Below are 17,713 nucleotides of genomic sequence, written 5' to 3' on the forward strand. Positions count from 1 at the left end.
TCAGCTGCAGGAGAAATTTGACGATAGGAACCAACACCAAACACTAGCCTAGATTGAAATCTTGGTGATCATTTTCCAGAAAACGAGCCACCCACTGCCAACAAAGCAAACGCCATGTGCTACTTTAAGGTTTGCTCTGACAAAAGAATGAAATAGAGTGGCAAGTCGATAAGGAAAGAAAGCAGATGTGGACACAAATGCTGCAGTGCCGGACTTCGTGTATCGCAATGTTTTCAAGACCACCATTTGGAAGTAAATTATGTATAAATTACATCTTCTCATTCTTTTTCACTAAGCATGAAATAAATATGCACTTGTGAAGATATTTCTTTATTTAAATTTGTGAGCGGGGGAGGATTTTTCATGTTCCTGGCAACGTCAATACACCAGTACTGATGGAAACATGTAAGGTAATGGGCCCAGATGTCGTCCCTGCTTCTAATTTTGTCCCCTTCGGAATTTCCGGTTTCCAAAGCTGGTAGGAAACGTGTAACTGTGCGTGCATGCGTCACCTCAGTCCATAGTTTCCTTTAGAGAGACTGCTGTGTGCAGCGCGTTTAGCTTCTGTGTATGAGGGAACTCATCATTTTACGCTCAGGTGAGTTAGTACAGCAGTCAAATTAACAACCTACTATTCCTACTGCTAGCACTAGTTTTTGTTCATGTATTGGGCTCTACTTCAGTCATCTGTGGTAGTTTCTGGGGTGTAATGTCTGAAGATGCCCTGAGATATTCATAATTTGGTCCCCATTGCAATAACTACTTCCGTTCCGCGTACGAAATTTGGAACTGTTTTTAAAATTCATTTTATTTCATATTTATAGAGATTATTTTACTTTTTCCTAACGAAAAAGGGGAGAGGAGGGAAATGGATTTGTTGCAGGATATACTTGGTTTGTTATCAATGCTCTTCATATAACCAGACATACAAATTCAAATGCGACACAAATTTGGAAGTCTGAAAACAACCTGAAGACATTTATTTATTCATGACCTTGAAGTTGTTTATAATGCTGAAAGGGTCTGGTAACGTTATAATGGAAAAATTCATTTAAAAGTAACTGCATTTTTGAGAATTTTTGTTCGGACGAAACTGCGAACACTGTTCATGCAGCGCTAAAATTTATCTTAAATAGTGGCCTTAGTATGTTGTAACAACTTAACTGTAAGTTGCCTACAAGTGCAGAAGAAATTCGGGAATGTATATAACAATTTGTAGTCTTTCCATAACCGTTCAGGGTTATAGACGTCCTAACCTGCTACAGTGACGAAACTTGGGACCCTTACATTAAGTGTGTTTCCGTAAGAGCGAGAAAAAATGTATCATGACATAGAGGATACCCCGCTGAACGACTTGAGGTAAGGAACCTGGTGTCGGAAAAGCCACCATAAGGAGATAATAAGAATAAAATCACAGTACTATGTACTTTTTTATTTACATTAGTTTCAGATATCTCCAAACACCATCACTGGCATAATGAATGCAGCATTTGTACTGTATCCTACACAATGTGCTGAAACTGATGGTCATCAGCCTCAGTGCAAGTATGATACCGGCGAATAAGATTCTGACGCATCCTGACAAATATCACTGGTGCGTTTCGAATGGCATGACAGGCAGCTACAATTCTGGCAACTAATTCCATCTCCGTATGCACTGGGGTCTATACACACTCATTTCCTGCAGAAATCCATTGTAAATAATCAAGGGGATTCAGGTCCGGTTACCTCGCAGTCTTCTCTTCCAATCCAGGAAAATAGTTCAAATGGGACTTAACATCTGAGGTCATCAGTCCCGTAGAACTTAGAACTACTTAAACCTAACTAACCTAAGGACATCACACACACTCATGCCCGAGGCAGGATTCGAACCTGCGACCGTAGGAGTCCCGCGGTTCCGGACTGCAGCGCCAGAACCGCTAGACCACCGCGGCCGGCATGTACGTAAAGAGCACAGTACGTGTAAACATGTATGCGTGTCAGCTGTAAATAGGCAGGAAAACTGTAACGCTAGACAAAGCGGTAGACAAGTTTACTTGCATGCCGCCACAAGCTGGCTTCTCCGAACCAGGTGCCCAACCTCAAATTGTTCAGTGCAGTATTCTCTATCCACTCTTACATCTCTGCATGCTCTTACGAGAACACCGTGAATAAGCAAATACATTTCGAAATTTACAATGTACGGTGTTTAAAATCCATTAAATTTCGGGCATGCAGCCGCGCAAATAAAATTTCTTCTACTGATATTTCGGCCGCGTATCGTCCGGCCATCTTCAGAGCGAGTCACAAGACTGACGACAAGGTGCCAAGCGCGGCCTTATATGCTCCACCGCGGCGGTACTGCGCGTGCGGGTCACAGATGCTGCGCCGCCTGTGGCGAAGGCGTACGGACGTTCGATGTGCTTATCGATGTTTGATCGGCGGCGATGACACGGTGACGACTTCTCTGCAATTTAATTAGTCCAAGAGCCGGATTCCATGCTTTGTCCAAATTAAAACCTTTATCTCTGTTTATTAAATTGTTGGCTAATCGAATTTCTATGGCTTCCTTGAATACAGATTCCCAAAAAGAAGAGGTGGATGTTAAAATCTTCACATCACTGTAATTCATGGAATGACCCGTATCAATACAATGTTCGGCCACAGCTGACCTGTCTGGTTGTAATAGTCGTGTGTATCTTCGGTGCTCCACACACCTCTCATGAACGGTGCGTGTTGTTTGACCTATGTATGACTGCTCACAATTTCCGCAAGGAATCTGGTACACACCCGCCTTACGAAGCAGTAAATCGTCCTTCACAGAGCCGAGTAAAGCCGCAATCTTCGTGGGGGCCGGAAGATCACCTTAACACTGTTTCTCAAGAATACGGCCTATCTTTGAAGAAAGAGCACCCACATAAGGCAGAAACGCCCTAGATCTGAAGAAATTACTATCTTCTTCCGCATCGTATACCTTCTTTTTAGGTTTTGCATCGAATGCTCTACGAATTTGTTGCGGAGAATATCCATTCGATTTAAAAATACTCTTGAGGTATGTTAGCTCTCCTTGTAAATTGTCTTCATCGGATACACAGTGCGCCCGATGCACTAAGGTCTTAAGGACACCCATGCTCTGAGAAGGGTGATGGCAGCTACTGGCATGAAGGTATAGATTTGTATGCGTTGGTTTCCGATGTACGGCATGTCCTAATGTGCCATCACTTTTACGGCGAACGACAAGATCCAGAAAGGGGAGGCACCCGTCTTTTTCTATTTCCATGGTAAATTTAATGCTAGCATGGATGGAATTCAAATGCTGAAGAAATCGATGTAATTCATCCATACCATGGGGCCATACCACGAATGTGTCGTCCACGTACCTCCAGAAGACCGTAGGTTTAAAACATGCTGAGTCCAGTGCCTTGTCCTCGAAGTCTTCCATGAATAAATTAGCTACCAGAGGGGAGAGGGAGCTTCCCATGGCAACACCGTCAATTTGCTCATAAAATGCTACCGTCCTTTTGCCTCAGTAAGTCTACAAGGAAAAGATATGTGGTCTACTTAGTTCTGGTGCATACCGGAAGATTCACAAAGATCCTACTAACAAGGTGACAATAAGGACTGCTGCCTTGCTGAACGCTTCATCACTACCGAAGGAAGTCATAAGAAGTTTAAAAGTACGAGGTGCAGTACCACCGAGATTTTATGGTCTTCCTAAAGTTCACAAGATGGGTAAGGATGAGCGTCTAGAGGACTTGTCTATGAGACCTATAACGAGCACTATTGGTTCACCAACATATTTTTCTGCCAAATATTTAGCTTCCTTATTAAAACCATTGGTAGGAAAATGTAGTCACCACATTCGTAATTCTATGGATTTTATTCAGAGACTTAGCAATGTCAGGCTAAATAGTATGGATGTTCTTGTTAGTTTTGACGTAGTATCATTATACACCAAGGTACCTTTAAAGGACTCTTTAGCTCTTATCAACCAACATTTTGATAAGAACATTACGGCCTTATTTGAACATGTGCTTTTATCATCTTATTTTCAGTTTGATGGTGAATTTTATGAGCAAATTGACGGTGTTGCCATGGGAAGCCCCCTCTCCCCTCTGGTAGCTAATTTATTCATGGAAGACTTCGAGGACAAGGCACTGGACTCAGCATGTTTTAAACCTACGGTCTTCTGGAGGTACGTGGACGACACATTCGTGGTATGGCCCCATGGTATGGATGAATTACATCGATTTCTTCAGCATTTGAATTCCATCCATGCTAGCATTAAATTTACCATGGAAATAGAAAAAGACGGGTGCCTCCCCTTTCTGGATGTTGTCGTTCGCCGTAAAAGTGATGGCACATTAGGACATGCCGTACATCGGAAACCAACGCATACAAATCTATACCTTCATGCCAGTAGCTGCCATCACCCTTCTCAGAGCATGGGTGTCCTTAAGACCTTAGTGCATCGGGCGCACTGTGTATCCGATGAAGACAATTTACAAGGAGAGCTAACATACCTCAAGAGTATTTTTAAATCGAATGGATATTCTCCGCAACAAATTCGTAGAGCATTCGATGCAAAACCTAAAAAGAAGGTATACGATGCGGAAGAAGATAGTAATTTCTTCAGATCTAGGGCGTTTCTGCCTTATGTGGGTGCTCTTTCTTCAAAGATAGGCCGTATTCTTGAGAAACACTGTGTTAAGGTGATCTTCCGGCCCCCACGAAGATTGCGGCTTTACTCGGCTCTGTGAAGGACGATTTACTGCTTCGTAAGGCGGGTGTGTACCAGATTCCTTGCGGAAATTGTGAGCAGTCATACATAGGTCAAACAACACGCACCGTTCATGAGAGGTGTGTGGAGCACCGAAGATACACACGACTATTACAACCAGACAGGTCAGCTGTGGCCGAACATTGTATTGATACGGGTCATTCCATGAATTACAGTGATGTGAAGATTTTAACATCCACCTCTTCTTTTTGGGAATCTGTATTCAAGGAAGCCATAGAAATTCGATTAGCCAACAATTTAATAAACAGAGATAAAGGTTTTAATTTGGACAAAGCATGGAATCCGGCTCTTGGACTAATTAAATTGCAGAGAAGTCGTCACCGTGTCACCGCCGCCGATCAAACATCGATAAGCACATCGAACGTCCGTACGCCTTCGCCACAGGCGGCGCAGCATCTGTGACCCGCATGCGCAGTACCGCCGCGGTGGAGCATATAAGGCCGCGCTTGGCACCTTGTCGTCAGTCTCGTGACTCGCTCTGAAGATGGCCGGACGATACGCGGCCGAAATATCAGTAGAAGAAATTTTATTTGCGCGGCTGCATGCCCGACATTTAATGGATTATTCATTACGCCGCGAGAAGTTGAAAATGCACGGTGTTTAAAATGATGCTAGGTGTGTGATTGTAAGATGATTTATTATTCTGTAATTATCTTTGTACACTCCTGGAAATGGAAAAAAGAACACATTGACACCGGTGTGTCAGACCCACCATACTTACTCCGGACACTGCGAGAGGGCTGTACAAGCAATGATCACACGCACGGCACAGCGGACACACCAGGAACCGCGGTGTTGGCCGTCGAATGGCGCTAGCTGCGCAGCATTTGTGCACCGCCGCCGTCAGTGTCAGCCAGTTTGCCGTGGCATATGGAGCTCCATCGCAGTCTTTAACACTGGTAGCATGCCGCGACAGCGTGGACGTGAACCGTATGTGCAGTTGACGGACTTTGAGCGAGGGCGTATAGTGGGCATGCGGGAGGCCGGGTGGACGTACCGCCGAATTGCTCGACACTGTGGGGCGTGAGGTCTCCACAGTATATCGATGTTGTCGCCAGTGGTCGGCGAAAGGTGCACGTGCCCGTCGACCTATGACCGGACCGCAGCGACGCACGGATGCACGCCAAGACCGTAGGATCCTACGCAGTGCCGTAGGGGACCGCACCGCCACTTCCCAGCAAATTAGGGACACTGTTGCTCCTGGGGTATCGGCGAGGACCATTCGCAACCGTCTCCATGAAGCTGGGCTACGGTCCCGCACACCGTTAGGCCGTCTTCCGCTCACGCCCCAACATCGTGCAGCCCGCCTCCGGTGGTGTCGCGACAGGCGTGAATGGAGGGACGAATGGAGACGTGTCGTCTTCAGCGATGAGAGTCGCTTCTGCCTTGGTGCTAATGATGGTCGTATGCGTGTTTGGCGCCGTGCAGGTGAGCGCCACAATCAGGACTGCATACGACCGAGGCACACAGGGCCAACACCCGGCATCATGGTGTGGGGAGCGATCTCCTTCACTGGCCGTACACCACTGATGATCGTCGAGGGGACACTGAATAGTGCACGGTACATCCAAACCGTCATCGAACTAATCGTTCTACCATTCCTAGACCGGCAAGGGAACTTACTGTTCCAACAGGACAATGCACGTCCGTATGTATCCCGTGCCATCCAACGTGCTCTAGAAGGTGTAAGTCAACTACCCTGGCCAGCAAGATCTCCGGATCTGTCCCCCATTGAGCATGTTTGGGACTGGATGAAGCGTCGTCTCACGCGGTCTGCACGTCCAGCACGAACGCTGGTCCAACTGAGCCGCCAGGTGGAAATGGCATGGCAAGCCGTTCCACAGGACTACATCCAGCATCTCTACGATCGTCTCCATGGGAGAATAGCAGCCTGCATTGCTGCGAAAGGTGGATGCAGCACCTCACACATTGAAAGCATCACGAGTAAATGCTGTAGCCTACGAAAAACGCAAGTTGTGAAACGTGTCGTGAAAAATAGAAGTAAAAAGGAAACCTTAACAGGTAAGAGCAAAAGTTGAAGTTGAAGTAAATATTCCTGAATTCCAATCAAGAACAACTGCCAAGATAAGAAACGTAGAAGTAGATATCCTCGGTGTAACAAAGCAGTTTAAATCACTTAATAAAGGCAAGGCCTCCGGTCCAGATTGTATGCCAGTCTGGTTCCTCTCAGAGTATGCTGAAAAAACATCTCCATATTTAGTAATTACATACAACCACTCGCTCACAGAATGATCCGTACCTAAAGACTCGAAAATTGCTCATTTCACACCAATACCCAAAAAGGGGAGTAGGAGTAATCCGCTGAATTACAGGCCTATATCACTAACGTCAATTAGCAATAGTGTTTTGGAGCATATACTGTATTCGAACATTATTAAGTACCTCCAAGAAAACGATTTAATGTCACTTAGCACGGATTCATAAAATACCGTTCTTGTGAAACACAAGTAGCTATTTATACTCATAAAGTAATAAGTGCTATCGACAGGGAATGTCAAATTGATTCCATATTTATAGATTTCCAGAAGGCTTTCGACACCGTTCCTCACAAGCGTCTTCTAACGAAACTGCGTGCCTACGGAGTATCGCCTCAGTTATGAAACTGGATTCGTGATTTCCTGCCATAAAAGGGCACAGTTCTTAGTAACAGACGGAAAGTCATCGAGTAAAACGGAAGTAATATCCGGTGTTCCCCAAGGAAGTGTTATAGGTCCCCTGTTGGTCCTGATCTATATTAACGACATAGGAGACAATCTGAGTAGCCGTCTTAGATTATTTGCAGATAATCCTGTCATTTACCGTCTTGTAAAGTCATCAGATGATCAAAACGACTTGCAAAATGATTCAAATAAGATACCTTTATAGTACTAAAAGTGGCAATTGACCCTGAATAAAGAAAAGTGTGAAGTTATTCACGTGCCGGCCAGAGTGGCAGTTCGGCTCTAGGCGCTACAGTCTGGAACCGCGTGACCGCTACAGTCGCAGGCTCCAATCCTGCCTCGGGCATGGATGTGTGTGATGTCCTTATGTTAGTTAGGTTTAAGTAGTTCTGAGTTGTAGGGGACTGATGACCTCCGAAGTTAAGTCCCATAGTGCTCAGAGCCACTTTTGAAGTTATTCACATGAGTACTAAAAGAAAGGCTGTAAATTAAAAAAATACTTAGGGATTAGAATTACAAATAACCTAAAGTGGAACGATCACACAGATAATATTGTGGGTAGAGCAAACCAAAGACTGCGATTCATTGGCAGAACACTTGTGCTTACACCAGGCTTGTCTGTCCTATTCTGGAGTATTGCAGTGCGGTGTGGGATCCGCATCACGTGGGACTGACGGATGACATCGAAAAAGTAGAAAGAAAGGCAGCTCGTTTTGTATTATTGCGAAATAGGGGAATTAGTGTCGCAGACATGATAAGTGAATTGGAGTGGCAATCATTAAATCAAAGGCGTTTTTTCGTTGCGACGGGATCTTCTCATGAAATTTCTGTCAGCAGTTTTCTCCTCCGGAATGAGATTTTCACTCTGCAGCGGAGTGTGCGCTGATATGAAACTTCCTGGCAGGTTAAAACTGTGTGCCGGACCGACACTCGAACTCGGGACCTTTGCCTTTCGCGGCCAAGTGCTCTACCAACTGAGCTACCCAAGCACGACTCACGCCCCGTCCTGACAGCTGTACTTCTGCCAGTACCTCGTCTCCTACCTTCCAAACTTTACAGAAGCTCTCCTGCGAACCTTGCAGAACCACACCCCTGAAAGAAAGGATATTGCGGAAACATGGCTTAGCCACAGCCTGGGGGATGTTTCCAGAAAGAGATTTTCGCTCTGCAGCGATGTGTGCGCTGATATGAAACTTCCTGGCAGATTAAAACTGTGTGCCGGACTGAGACTCGAACTCTCAGGAGAGCTTCTGTAAAGTTTGGAAGGTAGGAGACGAGGTACTGACAGAAATAAAGCTGTGAGGACGGGGCCTGAGTCGCGCTTGGGTGGCTCAGTTGAGTCCATACACCTCTCCTTACCACAGCAGCGCGATCGTCATGGTATACACTAATCAACCGCAAGACAGTCAACCGCCAACGATTGTACGACATTCGCATGGTAGATTCCCCGCTCTGCCTTATATGTGGCATGCAGGACACCGACGAACATTCTCTGCAGTGCGGTGAGGCAACGGATGTTTGGGGGCTGACGCAACGCATCATGGCCCTCCTCAGACGCACCGACGAATCAACGATCACGACGGACGCTTTATTTTTCCCTGACGCTGTATTTTTCCCCTCACAAAAAACTTCGGCAATCCGATGGATTGGTGGACACGCATCGCACTACGTGCTCTCGCGGACATTGATATCGGGCATGGACTATTGGCATTATCTACTAGAACAACACGAAATCATCCGACGCCACTCTAAATATAAAACGAACTTTGCGAACTTTCTAGGCACCATGTTTCATAACCCCCCGAAGCGGTGGGGAGTCCCAGGTTTACGTTGTTTCGAGGGATAGGATGTACTCCCAGTGAAGTGACGAGGATGTCACTTCAGTCCTATATTTCTTTTCCTTCTTTCTTATATATGATTTTTCTTTTGGGACATTAAAAAAAACAAAAAAAATAAAAAAAGATGGATTAAAAAATAAAAAAATAAAAAAAGTGTAATTTTTTGCCTAACATTCTCGTTTTTATTATGTTCTGAAAAAAAATAAAAAAATAAAAATAAAAGAAAAGAAAAAAAAAGCGGTAGCGTGCGTTGTTTCTGTTCATAATGTCAGTGGATCGAGAGCAGCTGGCATAAAATATTTTTATAGCCTCTTCTGTCTGAATGCTGAAGACGTGAAAAAAAAAAAAGTTGGTAGAGCACTTTCCCGCGAAAGGCAAAGGTCCGGAGTTCGAGTCTTGGTCAGGCACACAGTTTTAATTTGCCAGGAAGTTTCATACGACTTTTCTCCTCCGAATGCAAAAACATTCTGTTGGTACCCACATACATAGGGAGAAATGATCATCACGGTAAAATAAGAGAAATCAGGTGCTTGCACAGAAAAATTTAAGTGCTCGTTTTTCCCGCGTGTCGTTCAAGAGTAAAACGGTAGAGAAACTGCTTGAAGGTGGTTCATTGAACTCTCTGCCAGGCACTTTACTATGAATAGCAGAGTTACCACATAGATGTAGATGTGTTGTATAAAGGAAAAAAATGGTTGTTTACTTGCCCGGTATGCAGAGGCGTTAGCCACTGACGCAGCTGTAAAGCAGAGAGCGCCATGGTGTGCGAAACAGACGTGTGCTCAAGAGCGCGTAAAGAGAACGTGTGGGGGACGCGGGAGCGTCATCCGCCGGCGGCGCCCTGCCGCTGGCTGCCGTCACACACTGCCCACGGAACACCGGCGCGAGAGGCGGCGCGCATGCGCGGTTGCAGCTGTGGCCGAGTCGCGTGGCGCCGCGCCGCTCGGCAGTCCGACGCCGGCAGCCGACGCCGACGCCAGCAGCAGAGGGCGCGGTAGTGTGGGAGCGCTCGCACCACAGCACAGCACGCGCGCCTCAACGGGACGGCCGTCTGAGAGACGGGCGCCGACGCAGGCGGTTTCGCTCGGCTGCCGTGCGTGTTACGTCGCATTCTGGTCTTCTATTAGCCTACTCTTACTTCAATTCTACAGTGTTAGTACAGTATTGTCACCAAAATTCTTTCACTTACAAAAAACTTATTTGGCGTCGTGCATCATGATAACGCTTTATATAACATCCACTCTACTACTACGGTTTCACGACCAACGTTATTAGAGTTTCCGAGGGTCTCTACGCTTTATGACGCGTGCGTGCAACACATTGGAAAGAGTCTGTGTATAGCGTATGAAGAATATTTGAAAATAGAATAAATCGTCAGATATGTTACTTTCCCGGTTACTTATATCGGAGTTTTCTGCTACAGAGAAATGGTCAGTGTATCACAGATTACAACTGCATGTTATGGGAATCTCGCAGCAGAAAAGTGAGGTAATTTAGAAATAAACTTGCCAGTAACATGCAAAATCTAGCGCATATTTCTGATCCGTGTTAGACTAGATAAAAATATGTATAAGTTATTGCGTTGATTCTGAAAAATCTACAGTGGCAAAAATTAACAATTTGAGTATGAATTATGAAAGTGATCTTGTTGTCACCTCTCAGCAGGCCGTAGACTAATCACAGATCTTTGTGGGGATTTGAAGAAAATGATCGAGGCCGATGTAAACTTAGACAGAAGAGTCGTGTTATTCTAAAACTTTACTGCTGGGATTTTTCACGATGGGAGTATGAACTAACAGACACGTCCTTGACGATTGTGATCTTTTGAGAAAATACTGGTGTAGAGGAATGGAAGGATATAGAATTGTCAGGTGTGTGAGAGACGCATATTTTTGATACTTGGGTTCTATAAGGACTGTTACTTTGAAACAAGTGACAGTCGTGTAGGTCACGAGGATGGCTGCCGAGACAGTTTTAGTGGTTTCCGAGAGTGTCGTGAATGGGACGAGCATGAATGGTATCCTGATGGGCGAAGTGAAAAATGTAAATACGACGTCAGAGCCGCAGTTCTGCGGTTCGGGTCTGGAACACTTCCAAGCAGGCTATAAGGAAGTGCACGGGTACCTCAGCCTCTTCGTCTGCATCTTCGGCTCGGTGGCGAACTCTTTGAACATCGCCGTGCTGACGCGGCGCGAGATGATCTCACCGACCAACAGCATCCTGACGGGCCTGGCCGTGGCCGACCTGCTGGTGATGGCGGAGTACGTGCCGTACGCGCTGCACATGTACCTGCTGCGGCGGCCGCGGGCGCAGACGTACACGTACGCGTGGGCCGTGTTCGTGCTGTTCCACTCCAACTTCGCGCAGGTGTGCCACACGGTGTCGATCCTGCTGACGGTGACGCTGGCCGTGTGGCGCTACCTGGCCGTGGCGCACCCGCAGCGCGGCCAGATCGGCATGCCGTGCACGCTGGCCGTGGTCGGCTCGGCGTACGTGCTGGGCCCGCTGCTGTGCGCGCCGCACTACCTCGCCTTCGAGGTGGCCGAGCTGTCCGAGGGCAACGCGACGCTCCACTTCGTGCAGATGAGCCGCTTGAGCCAGGCGGCCGGCGGCCTGCTGAGCGACGTCAACTTCTGGGTGTACGGCGTCGTCGTCAAGCTGACGCCGTGCGCCGCGCTGACGGTGCTCAGCCTGCGCATCGTCGCCGCGCTGGTGGAGACGAAGCGGCGCCGGCGCCAGCTGACGGTGTCGGCGTCGTCGCGCCAGCAGGACAAGGAGCGCCAGACGGACCGCACGACGCGCATGCTGCTGGCCGTGCTGCTGCTCTTCCTGGTCACCGAGCTGCCGCAGGGCGTGCTGGGCCTCCTCAGCGGGCTGCTCGGCCAGCGCTTCTTCGCCGAGTGCTACGTGCCGCTGGGTGAGCTCATGGACGCGCTCGCGCTGCTCAACTCGGCCGTCAACTTCATCCTGTACTGCAGCATGAGCCGGCAGTTCCGCGTCACCTTCTGCCAGCTGTTCCGGCCGCGCGCGCTCGACAGGTGGATCCCGGTGCAGACGACGGCGCACAACGGCCACACCGGCGCCGCCGCCACCACCACCAACAACGCGACGCAGGTGACGCAGCTGTAGCGCGCGGGCAAGCTGTCGGCGCTCCGCGCTGCCTGTGCAGCGCCGTGCCGGCCCCGCGGTCGTCGCAGCGGCGGCGGTGGCGGCGGGCGACACGCGGCACCTGCCGTGCGTGACGTCGAGTGCTGACGTCGGCGTGCGGAGCAGGTCTTTCAGTTACCTGTCCACAGTCCACGCTCTATTCCACTTCTGCCTCCTTCTAGTCAAGTAACAACACGTCTCCATACTGCGGCTGTTCCCAAGCGGTTGTCGGTTATCTTCGCACTAACGGTGTATAATGGCTGATATTTTTATTGATTACTGAGAACAGTATACTGAACAACATTTCATCAGTACTTACTTCATTTCCAGACTAATAATTGTAGCTGTTACGAGTAGCAAGCCTTTAGAATGATTAGTACCTCTCAGTTCAAGTGCCTAGAGCAAGCCACTAACTCATTATTTTCCCCTGCGCAGCATGTCATGCGTTGAAGGGTGGACGCGTGGACGCAAAACTGGAAGTCTATACTCACTTGTGTGGTCCACTTAACTGTGCAGTTACGAGCGTGCAGGAAAAATCGTGTAGTTAATTATGTGACGTCTTTGCCGGAAGACCGATAAATGCAGAAAAAGAAAAACAGGTAACACAATGAAGCGGGTACATATTAAGGTAGCAATAATCACAATATCTGCACGAGCCGCCAATTCCGCGTCAGCCCTAGTGTCCTACATAAGTACTAAGTACTTATAAAGAAGGGATCCATAAAACCACCATTAGCTGCTGCACTGTTTATCTATGGAAAAATAGTTTGAGTTGGCTACCAACTTCAAACCGCGGATATCGTTCCATCAATTTAAAGGGAGGTTCCTTTGTGGCAGAAAAATAACTCCCATCAGCGGTATATTTCACTTATACATGGGTCCATATTTCTGTTTAGTATTTCGTGCTTCAGACTGTAAAAACGGAACCCTCATAGCGTCGTTTTGCTGTCCGTCCCTCTCCTTGTCTGTCTGTCCGACTATTAAGAACCCTTTACCTCAGGAACGAGCTAACGTATCAAGTTGAAACTTATGTCACATAGTAAGGTCTACGGTGCTTGGCGGTGTAATAATTTTAAGGTTCTTACTCAGTTCAATCAAAATATTCGGCCATTTGTATCATGTGTTTGGATATTCGGAAACCCACTCATCGAAACCTGTACATTACGTTCCTTTGACGTAGAATCATGAAATTCTGCGAGAAGCGAGGTTTCGCAGAGCAAATAAAAGGAAACATGTGAAATTCGTAGTTTGTACTTATAGGATGACCAAAATATTTTTTATCAGTTCTTATTAGATTTGATATTAAAATCATCTCAGAAGTCTTGGAATCCCTACGATCAATGTCTGGCCAATATCAATGGCGATAACAGGCAAAAATCGTCACTACCTTCGATTTCCGGCCTGGATTAACTAAGTACATAGTTTGCACGTAATTCTAAGCGTGCGAGTGTTACTCGCACGTGACCAGTACGCTATACATCCCTATGCCCGGTCAGACACCATAGTTGCATATATTTAGCTGATGTGCTCGCTTTCTTCTTCTCCCAAAAATCTCTTCATCAGATGGTTCAAATGGCTCTAAGCACTATGGCACTTAACATCTGAGATCATCAGTCCCCTAGATGTAGAACTACTTAAACCTAACTAACCTAAGCACATCACACACATCCAGGCCTGAGGCAGGACTCGAACCTGCGACCGGAGCAGCAGCGTGGTTCCACACTGAAGCGCCCAGAACCGCTCGGCCACAGTGGCCGGCTAATCTCTTCATCATCTCATTTGTTTTTTCTTACGGTGTTCAGCTCGGGTTCACTTAGTTTGAATCTGATGCTTGTCAGTTACAGTTTCTAACGCAACTGTGTTCTACAGAATTTTGTTTATAATGCCTATTTTGTAAAGAACTTTTTCAGTTCCGAGTAATCCCTGTTTTTAACTTTCATTGAGAGAGTAAGATAGAGAATGGTTTTCGCCCACTCCCTCCTGAAACAGTCGGATATTTTCTCCAGCTTTTGACGTAATACGTCAAAGCTCCGACTCAGCCATATTGCCTCAACAAAAACTGGATCAAAAACAATCGTTTGCATATCGTTTCTTCGTTTTTATGTCTTTAGTTGGTGATCTATCTCCATTGATGCATATAGCGTGATTCCGTGACGCTGTTACAAATTTTCAGTGATGATGCGGAAAGGTAAATGTCTTAGCTTGAGGTAAGATGGTCTGATCCTGAAACGACCGAGTCGAAATTGTAAGTGAAGACCCTACTAATATCTCTTGTTTTAGTCATACTACCTTACCTCACAATATGGAAAGCAAAGAGCTTGTAGCAGAAGAGATTGATTAACACAGGTGTCAGAACGATTTTCGCTTATAACGTTCGACTCAAACCGCTTCCGGATGAGGGATCTTACCTCAAACTGACATATTAACCCCTCTGCATCATCCCTGAAAGGTTGTAACATCATTACGGAATCTCTCTGTACACTTCACATAGTGCATGCGTTGACAGTCTTCAGCAGCTGATTGTCAGTTTGTCCATTTATTGACCAATAAGTAACCGAACTCATCTCCCGACACAACCCAGATTTCTTAATGAATCGAACGCCGATGTATATAACATCCGTCTCAAGCGTATCAGTGTCTATGACTGCGTATCTGCTTATTTTCATATCCTCCAATGATTACTTTTACTTGTTCTTTCAGAGAAATATGTGGCTACTATATCTAAAATCTATTGTACGTGTATTTCGCTGGAATGAAGATGGAAATTAAAACGTCATGTTTGATACTGACGTTTTACTGCATGAAAATTGAAGATGTAGTAAACGACAAGCTTTTTCTCCCTTTATTTAATGCGGGGGTGGGGGGTGGCGTTGGTTCTGGGCGAGAAAAGTTTCGAAAAGGGTTCAAATTATGTGTATTGTTTGTTGAAAGTCGCTAATGCTATCATGCTGTCATTCTGAAAGAATGCACGAGCATAGTCTGAATAATATATGCACCGCGATTTACGATGTATCCTGACGCCCCTGGAAACTGTTAGGTAGGCAACCTGAAATTGCGCTCAGGCGACTGTTTTAGCTATTTCGTAATATAGGTACAAAATTTTATGTTTCGTGATGATTTTCTTAAGTACTTTGAGCCGTAGAGCACATATGGCAGAAAACATTTTTTGATATATCGTGATTTGGTGCGATTTTTTTGAAACTCATGTAGCAGGGTGCAAGTGTGGAGGCGGCTGCGTTTTGCGTTCTGCCCGGAGACAGACGGAGGGCACTTTGCAGACGTCACAGTGCACTCACTATGTGTGTAGTACGTGTCACGCTGCAGCTGTCGCTACCCTGGCAGCTAGCAACGGCCGTGGCAGTGCCGTGTCGCCCCAGCATTTCTGCTGCTCTCTCTCACTAGGAAGATGCGTACCATCGGAAAGGTCTCGACGTCGCTTGTTAACTCGGTACTTTTCGTGTTTGCTTCTACTGTTGCTTAACCTGAACTGACATGAAACTCGATGGTACGTGTTACACGTGTAGTCCGAAGAGCACGCTACACACAGACACCGTGAAATGACGCTACTGGTTAAATCGACACGTGGTGCACTATTCCTTGCCACTGCCCATTGCTCTGCCATCCACCTCCCTATGTGCGCACCTATCTAGTTTCAGTCAAAAATAGCCTATAATGAGGCATAAAGAAAACCACATTAGATACACTAAAAACAGGCACTAATGATCAGTGTTGTAGTTTAACTGCATCATAATTACAGTAACCAAGAAAGTACTGTACACAATTTGTGCATAAAATGATAACAGTGCGAAGCACATGAACTTATGATGTCTGCCTCTCTAGCCATGCCGGCCGGTGTGGCCGTGCGGTTCTAGGCGCTTCAGTCTGGAACCGCGTGACCGCTACGGTCGCAGGTTCGAATCCTGCCTCCGGCATGGATGTGTGTGATATCCTTAGGTTAGTTAGCTTTAAGTAGTTCTAAGTTCTAGGGGACTGATGACCTGAGGTCAGGTCCCATAGTGCTCAGAGCCATTTGAACTATTTTTTCTCTAGCCATGCACTTCTCTGTCAATATATCGCACTATGTAAAAATAGTGTACTTTGCTGCATTCTCCAGTTTTGATGCGGTTGGGCTATAACGTTGATCCAGATACATGATCAGGATTTGACGCATTAGTTGATGTGGTTGTTTTACACTTGAGGACCATCTGTTGTTTGAGCGAAACAGATAGTCTCAATAAATGTCATATAGCCATTGTGTCGAATCTCTATTTTTGAAAACGTTGTCAGAACCCTGTGCATTTGCTAAATAGCAATCACTTATACATGTCAATTTCTGTCAATGTTCACATGAACTCATTCACATCGACGTCACTCCACATGAAACTGGCAAGTTTTTTTTTTTTTTCACTCCCCTATCGCGTGCAACAACTAAATCTAAATTTATATTTTACAAGATCACCGTGGTATCTAGCCAAATGCATATTGTGTGCCACCGTTTCAGCGACACTTTCGACCAACCCATTCGTGAACTGTGGGTATAGAGAAGGTCTGTGCCAGAGACTTTTCATACCACAGTATTTCTAATTTTATAATTGTAGCCATTTCCCAATTTCGTAATGTGTTTTTTGACTCACGTGAAAGCGTGCTATTTTTAAATAGTTATTTTCTATGATGTACAATTACTGTATTGTAGCGTCTGTCACTGCATTTGGTTGCACTACGCTATAATACACTAGAGCTAACCAAACGAAACCGTGATGCACTTTCGTGGAACTTCTCAATCTCCCTTTGCTCACTTTAAACTGATAGCAGACCCATACCTTGTAACAGTACGCATGAACCAGTGGAATGATGGTGTTGTAAGGTATCTCCTGTGAAGCTGTATCATATATATACCCTTAAACATTGGTCACTCTTCGACGTTTAATTGCCTTTATCATTTCTTTTCGCTGACATTGTTACATAAATAACTCCCAATCTCGTCCGTATGTACAGCTGGCCATTCGTATATGAACTCTAGTGTTCAGAGTAAATATAGAATTTTTATTGTATGCACAAAAATCGAGCCCTGACAATGCTGCCAAATATTGTATGCAATCAAGCCTGAAATAAATCGTAAATGAGCGTCTTTGAAGTGAAAATAACGTTTCCCATTGAAAGACGTTGTTACATGCCCTTTAAACTACGTTTATCGTAGAAGGTTTCCGAGAATGATGCTTACTATTTACCATTACCTTTTGTTTATTTCTGTGTTTGGTGGCGCAGTA

General features: G+C 45.9%; 2 protein-coding genes across 2 annotated transcripts in view; both read left to right on the top strand.

Moving 5' to 3' along the window:
- LOC126095448 (piggyBac transposable element-derived protein 4-like) overlaps window positions 1–10,297 on the top strand; it is an 87,479-nt gene extending 77,182 nt beyond the window's left edge. The window contains exon 3 of the mRNA XM_049910241.1: window positions 10,074–10,297. Coding sequence (XP_049766198.1) covers window positions 10,074–10,297 — 224 coding nt within the window. The remainder of the gene's footprint in view (window positions 1–10,073) is intronic.
- Window positions 10,298–11,255: 958 nt separating this feature from the next.
- On the top strand, window positions 11,256–12,428 carry LOC126095449 (G-protein coupled receptor dmsr-1-like). Its single transcript, XM_049910242.1, has one exon. It carries the CDS (start codon window positions 11,256–11,258, stop codon window positions 12,426–12,428), a length of 1,173 nt encoding a protein of 390 aa, XP_049766199.1.
- Window positions 12,429–17,713: the final 5,285 nt, after the last annotated feature.

This window comes from Schistocerca cancellata, chromosome 8, assembly GCF_023864275.1.
Source record: "Schistocerca cancellata isolate TAMUIC-IGC-003103 chromosome 8, iqSchCanc2.1, whole genome shotgun sequence".
Lineage (NCBI taxonomy): Eukaryota > Metazoa > Arthropoda > Insecta > Orthoptera > Acrididae > Schistocerca > Schistocerca cancellata.